At 40.1% G+C, this 13,683-nt stretch overlaps 2 protein-coding genes across 10 annotated transcripts in view; one reads left to right on the forward strand and one right to left on the reverse strand.

Moving 5' to 3' along the window:
* Nucleotides 1-13,683, reverse strand: part of MLIP (muscular LMNA interacting protein) — a 111,155-nt gene that overhangs the window by 56,324 nt on the left and 41,148 nt on the right. For 6 of the 9 annotated variants that reach the window (XM_069851506.1, XM_069851503.1, XM_069851501.1 and 3 more), the window contains exons 2-4: nucleotides 9,848-10,006; nucleotides 7,495-7,863; nucleotides 1,217-2,827 (exon numbers count right to left, since the gene is read on the reverse strand). In XM_069851506.1, coding sequence (XP_069707607.1) covers nucleotides 1,217-2,827; nucleotides 7,495-7,863; nucleotides 9,848-10,006 — 2,139 coding nt within the window. The remainder of the gene's footprint in view (nucleotides 1-1,216; nucleotides 2,828-7,494; nucleotides 7,864-9,847; nucleotides 10,007-13,683) is intronic. The other 3 variants (XM_069851508.1, XM_069851507.1, XM_069851509.1) reach the window with 1 other exon arrangement.
* KLHL31 (kelch like family member 31) overlaps nucleotides 1-13,683 on the forward strand; it is a 243,792-nt gene that overhangs the window by 6,771 nt on the left and 223,338 nt on the right. The window lies entirely within an intron of this gene.

The following is a 13,683-nucleotide window of genomic DNA, read 5'->3' on the forward strand; positions in this document are numbered from 1 at the left end:
TCACCCTTGCCATGGCCAAGCTGTTAGGAACGCATCTGACACAATTTGATCTGGGAGACCAGGCTATAATTCTGTGCTGTGAACAAATAAATCAATAAACAATGATAGCTTTTCTGTGATGGGCAGAACTTAGATATCAGCAAGAGGAGGCACAAAGGAAACACAGAGTGCAGAGATAAAACAAAAGGGGCTGGAAAGCATTGTGTCTTCTGCCACCAGCTCTTCCTTTTTGCTTAGTAGTTCCTTTTGTTTTCACCTACTTGCTGTGTGGTTTTGATCAACTTTCCTTTCCTTCCCTTCCCTTCCCTCTCCCATTCTTGAGATTTATCTTTAGGTTTAAAGTTTGACTGGTTCCCAAGCCCCCCTACAGCAATCACCAGCGTTGCCTATTTTCACTCAGCTGGGACTCTCCCACCTTTGGGCGGATGACAAGCAGCGGGAGTGTGGCTGATCCGTCGAGTGTGAGACTTTCGTATTTGCAGGCAGCCCGTGTTGTAGGAAGCTCAGCGCTTTTTTTCCCTTGCCCTCTGTCTAGCACAACAAAATGACAGAAGTACTAAAGAAAGGGAAGAAGCAGGAGACTGTCCTTATCTTCCTCCTCTGGCTCTTAATCCCATAGTCCTCGCTCAGACCAAGCTCAGCTGTGTCTCAGAGAGGCACAGAATGGCTGGAGTGAGTACAGTCCCCCCGAAGCTGGGGTGCCTGGGGGTCATTTGTCACTGGAACACCCAGTTCACATCAATCAGATTAAGCCACTTCTAACTCAACCCAATATCACAATATCACCATACCTCTATTACTTTCAGTGGGAATTCATGTGGATTTACATTAGCATTGGGTGTATAGAACACGTTTTCTTGTTTATTTGACATGGTAGTGCTTTATGTGATCTTTGAAAGTAAGCACGCTAAATGTATATCCAGAGCCACTGGACACAAATCCATCTTTAGTAGTATCTCCTCCCACTCATGAATGAAGTATTTCATTTTTAAGCTAAAGGATTCCTACGGCATCTTTCCACGTCATACAAAACACATCGCTAGTAATTTGATATGGTAGGATTTAGTCTTTTCTGTCTTTGCTATCAATACAAAAACATTCTCTTTTTAAACATTTTCTTTATGGCTCATTTATTTTACTAGCGTAGGGCAACACAGATACGATTTTTCCTACAGGGATAAAGAACTATGAGAAAATAAGCATGCACCAAGAGTACCTTGGGTTTGATGTTCTCATGGTCAGGAGGCAGGGAAAAAGATTGTGGTGAAGTCAGCTCTCTGGGTCTTGATGGCAGTGTGCCTTGTAACTTGTCTGAGACAGGAGATCTGCCCTTTAGCACCAGTGAGGTATCAGATTGCTCAGGTCTTCGGGAGGAGGAATTAGACCTATAATTGGTGTGCACTGATGAAGATTTAAGCTGCAGTGGATGGCAATTAACATTACCAGTTTGTGGACCTGGTGGAGTAGAATGAGGCCGTGAAGGAAACCACTGCTTTGAGACACTCAGAGGGGAAGGAGATGAAGCACTCAGCTCCTGAAAAGATGTTTGGGGTGAATCTGATTTAAATCTAGAACTTGAATGTAAAAGACTTGGAGAAGGAGATGAGTGTTTTTCTAGGGTGGAAGCCAATGTGCCACTAAGACTTGTAGGAGAAAGCAAAGGGTATGACTGGCAGGTAAAGATGGGTGAATAAGTATGTACTCTCTGAGACTTTTGAGGTACCCAGGAGCTGGTGGCAGCATACTGTAGCCTTTCTGGAGAAGGAGAGGTAGGATATGCAAGGGAAGAGGGTGCTGAGGCACTAGGAGGAGGCAGCGTAGACTGCAAATCTGGAGAGGCACCTGATTTTCTGTGGGAGGAGATGGGTGATGACAGAGGACTTTGAGAAATTGGAGAAATTGTTCTGACTGGAAGGTGCTTTCTAGGAGAAAGGGGTCTCGCTCCAGGAGTGGGATGAGACTGAGGGGGTAAAATCAGATGCTGAGCCCATTCTGAAAGCCAGTATTCCTCTCTGCTGGGAGAGCTTGAAGCAGGTTTCTTGGGTGTTGGGGGAGTTGTTTGGGACTTTTGATCTATTGCCAGTGTTGAGGAACCAAGGGAGCTAGGAGAAAATGTGGGACAAGAAGCAGGGGAAAGAGGTCTCTGCTGAGAAGAGCCTGATCTCAAAATAGCAGTTAAGAAGGTCAGTCTGGTTGGCAGAGGGGATCTAACTCCTGACTTTGTTAAATTTCCTCTGGATGACATTTGTGTACAAGGCTCATTTATACTGCATATGGTCGAAGAGGAGCCATAAAGAGAAGGTGGAGACAAAGGTTTAGGACTGGGACACAATGAATGTGTTATTATATGAACAGGGATAGGAGATAAAGCTTTCAACCTTTTGGAAGAACTGGGGGATAAGGGCTGAGATGAAGATCCTTGAATTTCAGATGAACTTCGAGGATCAGGGGAAAGACTTGAGGTCTTTGCTGGAACATAGGATGTGGTAAAGTTTCCCATTTTGCAAACACAGCCAGGGGGATAGAGACTCGGTGCTCGCAGGTTATCATACAGTCGAGGAGTGGAGTAACAACTGTCTGGTGCAGAAGAGGATATTTTAGACATGGAGGGGGGTGAACTATGGGAAGAACCCTGAAAGTAGAGAGATGAATCTTGCTTAGAAAACCCAGTTGCTGACTGCCAGTTGGTACGGGAGTCTTCCAGCGAAGAGGCTTGATTCAGGTTAACCATGGCACCACATACTACTTTCTGATTAGTTGGAGAAGTTAAGTGGACAGCAGGTGGTTTAGAGGAAAGATGATCAGAGGTGGAAAGAGTAGAAATTAACTGGAGAAAAAAGAAAAACAGAAATGTTAATAGAGGTGGAACTTGTGGAACTGTTAAGCACTCCACATTTCAGTCCTGTGGACATACATAGAGTGTTTCCATTTGTACTGCTCTGTGGGTTAAAAGCACAGGGCTGTCTTAAACTCAGGAATACAGTCTGATGGATATGACTCTCCAGAGAGGTCACTGACTGCAAACAAGTTATACGTTACTTTATTTTATGACATGTCAATTTTGGTGACATTAACAAGGTTCAAAGCTACTGTACTTTTCATTTTAGGTAAAACTCAAGACGGTTGTGCCGTCAGTGTCCAGAATCATGTGACGTCATTTGTGTTAGGCAAGCACAAAGGAAAAAAAGTGAGAATATTGCAATATTGCCCCATCTTGCTGTACCAGTCCAGTGGAAAGCAGCCTTTCTGTAAACATGATTCAAGTCAAGTACTCATTTTCTCATTCAGTAAATACCTTCTGCAGCACGGTGATCTCAGGACGAAAGATTTGCTCAGAGCTACTTAAATCAGACACCCAGTTTGTTTTTCACTTTTCTTGTCATTCACAGAGCAGTGCATTTGACAGTTTTCAGGCATATAAGAGTCCTTATCCCCCTCTCCACTGTCTTACAGTACACTAATAAAACAATAATGAGCTCTTTCATGAATGCAATTTTTCTTAGGTCTCTTCTAATTAGGATTTATTAAAACTAATTAGAGCATACAAGTATATTATCAACATTTTATGCAGTTTTATGCTTCTAAGGGAAGAAATTCTCTCAAAATCTTCCAAGTTATTATAATGCTGAAATTAAAAACTGGAGTATACACAATATGAATAAAACATATCAGCATGAAATGGTGAGCCAAGTCAACTGTAAAACCAAAACACAACAAATTATCACCTAACTTTTAACTGAGCAATTCTAAAGCATGGAAATTGACTCTAATCCTTACGTACTTCATATAAAAACAAGAAAACATAATTATCTATCATCTGATACCCTGAAAAGACTATGCAATTCTATAAAAGAAAATTATAACATCCAGTTCCCACATACATGACTTAGGCAGGTCTTTGACTCAGCTTATGAACTCTATATTTTAATACAAATGTCATCATTGTAAGAGAGAGGAATTATTATTATTACATGATATAGTATTGACTAAATAATTTTCAAGTGAAAGATTGTGATAGAAGAAGCTGTGACAGGAGAGTAAGACTTACTGGCTACAGATAGTTTCTGTATAAGATACCCTCAGGAAAGCCAGAGCAATGCCTTGATTTATAGAAATAAACACCAGCCATCAGAATGTCTTTACAACCACACTACCCTCCTCTTATTTTATACGTGTGTTAAGATGTCCTGTTTTGAAGTGGAAAGTCAATGGACATACTCCATGTATATATCAGAGTACAAACCAAATGTCCACGTTACCATTATACCATATTCTATCAGATTTTAAAAATTATGACTCTTGTTGAAAAAACTGTTCATTAAGAATAAGAAAAAAAATGCTGGAAATTGACAATTATTTAACAATATTTAAGCATTATGAAGAAATGCTATCAAATATGTCAATAAGTCTATCTGGACTTCTGTAAGGTCTTCGACGCAGTCCCCCATTACAACCTTGTCTCTCAATTGGAAAGAGATGGATTTGATGAGTAGACTGTTCAGTGGATGAGGAATTGGTTGGATGGACCCATACAGAGTGGTCAACAGCTCGATATCCCAGTGAAGATCAGTGGCAAGTGGTGTCCCTCAGGGGTTCGTCCTGTTTAATATCTTCATCAATGACAGAGACAGCGACATCGACTGCACCCACAGCAAGTCTGCAGGTGACACCAAGCTGAGTGGTGCAATTGGCATGCCTGAGGGATAGGATGCCATCCAGAGGGACCTAGACAAGTTAGAGAAGCGGCACTGTGTGAACCTCATTAGGTTCTACAAGGCCAAGTGCAAGGTCCTACACCTGCGTCGGGGCAATCTGTCAATATAGGCTGGGGGGTGAATTGATTGAGAATAGCCCTGCCAAGAAGGACTTGGAGGTACGCTGGACATGAGATGACAATGTGTGCTTGCATGGTAATACATCTGATAATTTGGAGCAGCCTGATGAATTTGATAACAAGTTCTGAAAGCTGATCAAGTACCAAAAAAACCTGGGGAATCAAATCTCTGTATTTCAAAATAGAATAGTAAATTTCCCTTACAAAGACAATAGATTAAAAGAAAATGAGGAATGAAGGTGAAACTCCACCATGAAAGAGCAGGATGTTCAATGACTTCTCGTTAGCTAAAGCTTAATAAGAAAGATTTATAAGCAGCTAGGAAAATGCTCATGGCAATGAGGGTCAGAGAAACATATCAAAGTTCACAGAATCACAGGATCACTAGGTTGGAAAATACCTCCAGGATCATTGAGTCCAACCATTCCTATCAACCACTAAACCATGTCCCTGAACACCTCATCCACCTGTCTTTTAAATACCTCCAGGGATGCTGACTCAACCACCTCCCTGGGCTGTTTGGCAGTGACTTCTCAAGGTCATCTAATCCAGCCTCCTACTTAAAGCAGGGCTCTCACCACCACCACTGGGTAATGTCAGATGTAGCCGTGTCTCACCAAGTCTCCATCTCCCCTAGTGGAGGTGCCTCTAGCTCCCAAGGGCAGCCTGGGTTAGTGCTGAATAACCTCCCAGTGAGGAAGCGTCTCCAGATGCTTCAATTTATGGCCATTGCTGCCTCATCTGCCACTGAAGGGAAAAGTTCAATAAAGCTTCAATTTTCAAAATATTTTTCTTTTTTTCTTCTTTATTTAAATAAAATCTGAGATGACTGAATCTACAGGAGCTCTCTGGTTCAGTTAGAGTGATGCTCTGTACGATAGTCCCTGATGCTGATCCTTTTTTTCTTCTCATCTCTGGCAGGAAATCCGTAGTCTAATTATGCTTTTAAATGAAGGTAATGCAACTCTTTAGTGGGACATGATACTGTCATCATAATCCTAGAACCAACAAGGTAGCCCATATATGGAATCCTTCATACATACGAAATCAGCCAACAGATAAATAATGACTAAAATATTTAATCATTTTATAATTTTCCTTAATTTCTCAATGTGATACCTCATTAGAGAATAAACCAGAAAGAGTGATGCCCAAAGAAACACCAAAGAAGAATCAGAACAACATTGAAAAGTAACTCAGTAAACACCACCTTGTCTTCTGGAAAGAGAGAGATAGAGATATTTAGAAAATGAAGACAGAGGAGGAACTTAAGTCTTGAAATACTGTGACTTTAAAATAATGATGAGATATGCATTACCTATAAAACATACTATCTTTCTTCACATTCAAGTGAATAGCTAGGGAAGTTAGGCTTTAATTACTTGTTATATGAAATCTGTATTTTCTGTTACTTTACCAGGCAAATGTCTGTTTGCTTATCAAGTCATCAAAAGCTTAGGAAAGCTACAGCAGATGAATTTTTCTACACATTCTTACAAAAAATCTTCCCAATTTTTGTAACAGCTTTTAAAGAAACTGCCCAAGTAAGCCTGGAAGAATCTGCATACTAAACATTGTTAAAGTAAATTTGTATTTCCCTAGGACAATTACTGATTTACAAGCTGCTTCCCCATTTGTCTCTGTCTTTTCACTTTCCTAGGGTAAAATTCTCACTGAGATATTGGGAGTTTCTTGGAAGAAATGAATGTTTCATAATGCCATAAATCCCAAATCAGACTGGATTTTTTATTCACAATTTCCTTAATCAAAAATTTACACTGAATTTGATGAAAAATTGAGTAGCACAAGTATTTTGACACAAGACAAAGTCAGAGACAAAGTAGCCATACTCAACTTTTTAAAGCTATAAATGAAAAATGGCATATTCAACTGATGGAAGCCCTGATGAGGTCAAAGGAAATGTCTGAATTTATGCCATGTGAGAAGGATGTTGCTATTTTACTAAAGGTGGAGTTTTCCACTGCGTATACACCCTTGAAAACTATCAGTGCTCTTTCCAAGATGACAGACACAAATTTTCATGCAGTAAATTCATTTGGCATGTTTTGAAAATAAAGCAGTTCACAGATCATTTTTTAATTCTCCCAGTGGCAATTTAAAATTTCAATAAATCGATATATAAACCTTGGAAAGTTCAACATGAAATGCACCTTTCAACTTCATCAGTTCATTACACTTACGCGAAAACAGTGCTAACAATCAGAAAAATAGGATTTTTACAGCTTCTGTCTCTAGCATAAGGGGCTGCAGAGGATGCTGAGAAAAAAGTAGGCCTGGGAAGTTTGATGCCAATAATTCAAATTATCTACAGGCTTCATTGATTTCAATAACCTTAACCAATTTAGACTATCTAGGAATCTAACACCTTCTGATTAACTTGCTCTCATGATGACCGGCTCATATAGGAAAGAGCAATAAATCTGCATTATCTGCTCCACTTAGACACCTGAGTCACATGGAAAAGCAGTAAGTCAGAAGGGTTTGGACAACTCCTTAGAGCCTAAATGTTGCAGGAATGACCAAGAAAAATGCTCATTAAAGAATAAATTGGCCAGGCTGCTTTACATGTGGACTCAACGTCCATGTCCTGAAAGCTTTAGAAAGCAAAGGTTAACTCTAGAGTTTGAAGAGAAGTTTACCTGATGTTTTTGCAGATCAGCAGTGCTGTGGGAAAGAGCAGCACCTGGAACATGTCCATTGCCAGGAGGTTTCCCTGCCCCGGGGCCAGGGGAAACATGGGATGCGGTCAGCAGCTGAGCACTGATGGGACCATAGCCATTGGAAGGTCGATGGATGCTGCTTGAGGCAGCAGCTACTTCATCTTCATCACCGGAGTCCGTAATCAGGATAAACTCAGCCTTAAAAAGGTCATTCTCCTGCATTTCTCCTTTGCTCAAGTTACGCCCCGAGGATTGGAAAGCTGTACAGGTGCTCTCTGTACAGACAGCAGACACACAGCCTGGTCTGGCCCCACTCTTTAAGGCCAGCTCTTCAGAGACTTTGCTAGGCTGCAAAAGATACAAGGGAAAAGATTCTAGTTAGCTGCATTTTATTTGCATACCTCAAAATGCGAAGTATTATAATTCTGGCTTGCAGCAGCGGCTGACACTGCACTAGCCAAACTGCAGAGGGCAAATGAAGAGTTTTGGCATGAACACCCAGCAGAAACCACCTCCGCAAGGAGCCTCCCCCTTCCAGCCCCCAAGACAGGGTCTTCAAGATAACCAGGGAGCAACAGGAGACTCGGTGCACAATGATGGGCTGAGACTGGGGCTGGCACGGGAAACAAAAAGAAGAGTGCAGTCAAGCCGAATGAGCTGTCAAACCTGACTATGCCAGACATGATGTGAAGGCATCCCTACCATGGAATCCATGGGAGTGGACAATGCTCCTCAGAAGAATCTGACAGACAAATCTGGGACAGAACCTATACATATTAATGAAGAAACAAAAGACTTTAAGCTGGGGTATTCTCTGAAGAGGGCAGACGAAGAATCAGAGGTCAGAGAGCTTTACTGTATATATTCAAGCTTCTCTGCACAGTCTGCAATTGTTCTTCATGTTTTCTCCAAGTTCCACTTTCAGTATGTAGCTTCTCAAGCACATTTTTTATGAGAGCAGGAGTAGTGCAGGTTGGGTACACAACACACACATCATTAAAAGACTCAGTTTTGAAATTGCTACAGTAAATCATATTTCTTTCGAAGGAGGAGTCAGGTAAAATAGAAACGGTGTGTAATGCAAAAGAAGACCTGCAGATGGGGCTCATATTTGAATCTTACTTGAGGAATATAGTAATGACAAATTTCCACTGACAGCTCCATGCTGTCTTAAGGCTCAGTTCTTAAAAATAAATACTGGACCATAAATGAGGATGCCACAGTATGAGTTTGGAGGTGCTATTTTCATTATCTGAGGTTTGTGTGCTTTTTCAAAAATTGTTTAGGCTCTAGACACTTTAGAAAAGGGAGTAATCAGTGCAAAGAGGCTCTTAGTACTGCATCACCTGCCAGGATAAATTTTCTCTGCTTACAGAGATACATGGAGAGACAGAGGTCAGGAATACCTGATTCTACATTATCCAGGGCACTACCTACAGCAAAACCAATACTGAGTGGCTGGAAATGTAATTCATGAGTTAAGCATTCTGTGGATAATATTCCAGTGCATGTCTCTTCAAACATGTCAGTTTTCTGCCCAGACTAACCCCTTTTCTGATCAGATGGGCCACTGAAAATGTTGAAGCACGTTCAGGTCAGAGAACAGCGAACTCCTGTGAAAAGTTTATTAGCACCAAGAACTGCAGCTCCCAGGGTTACACAAGAGTAGAATCATCATAAACATTAATATTAATCTGAGGTTCCAGGTTTTTTCTCAAGCAGCATGGAATAAAATCAGAGGCTGTTAGGTGCTGGGAAACAGGAAAGGACTAACAAAAACTATGGGCTGTCTAAAGGCAGGAGAACCAGGAACATCATGTTGCTGACTGGTCACTGGAAATCAGAGGAACAAGCTTTCAAAAACAAAAAACAAGCTTTCACTTTGATGCATTACTACACAGCTATGAAAGGTATTGACACCTTTGCTGGAAGCCATAGCACTGGCATTTGCTGAAACCAGGATCCAGTGACTAATTATTGGTCAATTCCCATGTGATAACACTCCTCACACATTACCCTTGCTCCCATGAAGATCTGGAAGGAATCTACCTTCATCTGCCAAGAATATAGCTCTTGCGTGACTGACAGAGTACAATATTAAAATGTGCAAGGGTTCCCTTCCAAGACAGGCTCTGCCAAAGGGAAAACAGGCTGTTGAGCAGATATCAGCCTTCTCATGCACAACAGTTCTGTCTATGGTAGATCCGGAAATTAAAATAAAGCACAAACCAAGAAACAGGTCAAGAGAAAGCATTTCAGTTCAGTGATGGTGCAGACAAAATTTTCTGTATCCTTTGAAAGAGTGGAAAAATTAGCTCAAACAAAAATCTACCTTATTTATAATTTCTTGATTGCTCAGATCCCTTGGCTCCTCTGGAATTGTCACAAGGAACTGAGAGATATCTACAACATCAACATGCGTTGGAAGTCTTCCAATGGATGGTATAAATGTGAAGGTCAGTGGTTTGGTTCCAGATTCTTGAGAAGTGACCTACAAAACACACAATTAGTTCAACTACTTTGTCCAAATGTGTTTGCTGCAGCACAGCAGACAGGAGAAAATTTATTCAATAATTTGTTATTTTTTCCATTTTTCATTCCAGAAACAGAAAACCATACTCAATTCATTTCAAAATTGCTTTTATCCTTAACTCCACTTTAGTAGAACAACAATGTAATTGAACCCCTGTATCTGAACATAAGAGTGTTTGCTTAACAACTTATAACGAATTGGAAGAACATTTGCTCTGCAAAAAGAAAATATATATGTGTTTATATTTCCTAATGTAAATGCAGCTAATTCTGAACATGTGGGATGAATTCTCATTCAAGGAAAGGATTTTCTCCCATTTTCTTTGGACCATTCAGCCAAAAACCCCAAATAATTCTGTGTCTGTCTTCTCATTTCTCCCTCCCCAACTCCCATGCTTGCTAGGACTATGTGTGCAGGGCACAAGTACGCTGAAGAGACTAAGAGAAGGTAATTTCCGCTAAACGTTCAGTTTTATTACAGTGCTCTCCCATCAATTCCTTCTTCTTCACAGGTTATATTGGAAAGGAAAAAGAAGTCCACACCGTGGTAAAACTCTCAGTTGTTTTGCCAGATATCAAGGAGAGGAACTTCAAAGGCCTTGGCAAGGTAAGTAGAGGGAACCACATCCAAAACCAATGGACGCAATATGCTGATTTTCCCACCACTTGGTGTAGAAAATCCTTCTTTCTGGTTCAAAACTATGGAAGGTATAGATTTGCTTTTGTTTTATCATCTGATTTAAAGCTTGTGGCAGTTAATTGAATTTTCAATGAGATCCAATATACAGAACCTTAAACCATACTGAATCAGAGAGAAAAACAGGACCGTTATTTTGATTCATTGTTTTTTGGTTTGTTTTTTTTTTTTTTTTTGGCTTACTTGTTCAAAGTGAAACAAATTGGAGAGCTATGGCTCTCATTATGCTTCTTTGTAATTTGCATCCATAAGTAAATAGCAATTATGGAAGAGAGTAGGATTATGAAATACATTAACATGACCCAGCCTTCTCATGGCTGGAATGCTTAAAATGATAGATGCAGACTTCTGATTTTTTAAAAACCTATGGAAATATTAGTCACTTCCACTGACAGCTGTCTCCTGGAGGGCTTTAGCAAAACAGAGGCAGGTTATTTATACAAATGCTGTCAAGTGCTGTTTTCTCTATGATTTAGAAGAATTCTTCTGCTCTTTCACACAGAGTCAGAATAAATCGCCATGTGTCCACCTCTAATTCTGAAAGAATAACATGATTTGATATTTGTAAGTCAATAAATGGCAGACATGTAGGGCCTTTATATTCACAAACTCACACGAGTAGGTTATGTTATACTGGAGGCTTGCTACCCAGTTAGAGGTGTGCAGTGCAAGAGTGCAGGGACAAGGTGGTCTCCTACTTTCCCCTCCTTCACTTCACACAAGCGGTCAAGCACCAGAGCACATGATGCATGAATCATAGAATCATAGAATCACCTGGTTGGAAGAGACCCACCGGATCATCAAGTCCAACCATTCCTATCAAACACTAAACCATGCCCCTCAGTGCCTCATCCACCCATCCCTTAAACACCTCCAGGGAAGGTGACTCAAGCACCTCCCTGGGCAGCCTGTTATCAGTAGCAAAAGGGCAGCTGCTGACAGCTCCACCACACCAGGATCTCTGGATGTTATTTTGTCTGGGGGAGAAACAACATAGTTCTGTCCTTCACTTAGTAGCCAAGGTATTTGAGTTTGATCATTGCTCTTCATAAAGCAGCAATGCCATTTTAAAATATTAATAGCTGGCACATTAAATGCTCAGTCCTTGCCTCTGATACAAGCCGGCAGATTAACATCAGTTCTCAAGGACATACTCATTAACAAGCAGATGCCAGTCCCTACCATGCAGCCACGGATGCAGCCTCCCCCCACGCACCTGCTGCACCCAAAGGTGCTTTTCAAGAAGCAGGATTACCTGCATAGAGGCAGGATGACCCATGATGTTTGCAATAGTGACCTCTGTGCAGCCGACAGTCTTACATGGCACCTGGGTCTCCACTGAAATCAGCTAGGGATGGTCTTTCCCTTCCTGCAGATCTGTAGCTGTGTTTTTGTCTTCTCTCTCTAATCAGGAAATGCATTTAGTGACTCTGACTACCTTGGTCATCTTTAGTAACATATTCCCACTCTACTTCACCCTCTTGCTGTGCTGTTGTTTGACACTTGACAGCAGCTGTTCTGTATCAGTGGGTATTCTTGTGTCAGAGCACAAAATATTCCTTACAAAAGAAAAAAGAAGAGAGAAAAAGTGTGCAAATAGAAAGCCCAGACACAAACAGATTTATAGAAAATTCCAATCAAATATGATGGTGTTGCCAAACTCCCAGTATTTTGTCTCTGTGTTTGTAATGAGGTAGCACAAGAAAAAAAAGCCAAGTTATGAGGCTCCAGATCACCGCATTGTATTGCGGAGATCTTGCCACCACCTAATTCTGCATTGTTTCTTACTTTGCACTTCCCATTTTATTCCTTTGGTGGAAAAAATATAAAATACATGAAGAAATCTTGTTGTAGTTGAGCTAAACACATTATGGAAATAACCATCAAAATTGCCTGCAAGCGAAAATTAAGATTGGAAAACACATTGCATGTGAAAGCTAGAATATTTTTTCAGAAGGAAGATGCTATTAAACCATGGCATTATTTATGTTCCCCTGGTATATTTTCTTTTTTATAGAGTTTAGAAAATTTAAACCAGTAAATAGATTTCAGAAAGTTTTCAGTTGCTGGGTAATGTGTGAGGTAGTGTGCAGAATTGCCTTCCCCTTAGATTCACTCATAGCAAGTGGGAAACAGGAACTTCTAACAAGTAAAACTGGTCAAGCAATCAGAGAAACCTGGAGAATGAGTAAATAACACAAGAGTGGCTAGAAAATTTGAATGTTTCCTCTAGCAGAAACAAAAGAGAGAGAACTCTTGCTTAAAAATATCTTTTAAGTGTTCTTTTAGTTTTATAGAATTTAAAAAAAATAGGGAAAAATACTTTGACACACTAGAATTTAAATTTTAATTGGATGATGCAAAGTAGCAGGAACGATTACATAGGTTTTCTTGAAGGAATTTTGCACCTTTTGTATATCCTTATCTCATTTACTATATCTCTCTGGCTGACGTTTATATCCTTGAGGAACTGAAAGAAATTAACAGGTGGGACTTCCAGCCCTTAATTACACATATTGATAACAACTCTGCCATGCAGGGGGAAATAACAGAAATAAATTTAAAATTCAAATATATATAAATATATATATATATATGAAACTTCCTTCCATACCATCACCTTTTCTCCCAAACCAGTAGTAACAGCAGAAGGAATTCAGTGCCTTACATTCCCTGCCACTGTAATTCACTGGAATCAATAGAGTTAGGGTGGCAGAAAAATATTATATGTAATATCTATTCAAGTTAATACCAATGAATCCTGATTTATCTTCTATTATCAGCTTCAAGCACAATTAAATAATTGATTGTTCTTAATGACATCTTTTCAAGTTACTTAGTTCTTTGAAGAACATAAATAGCCTTTGAATAAACATTGAGGTCTATAGGCTGCTGCATGATACATTGCAAAACAATTTCAAAAGAAGAGACTTATTCTA

The sequence above is a fragment of the Phaenicophaeus curvirostris genome, chromosome 2 (genome assembly GCF_032191515.1).
Source record: "Phaenicophaeus curvirostris isolate KB17595 chromosome 2, BPBGC_Pcur_1.0, whole genome shotgun sequence".
In the NCBI taxonomy this organism is placed as follows: Eukaryota; Metazoa; Chordata; class Aves; order Cuculiformes; family Cuculidae; genus Phaenicophaeus; species Phaenicophaeus curvirostris.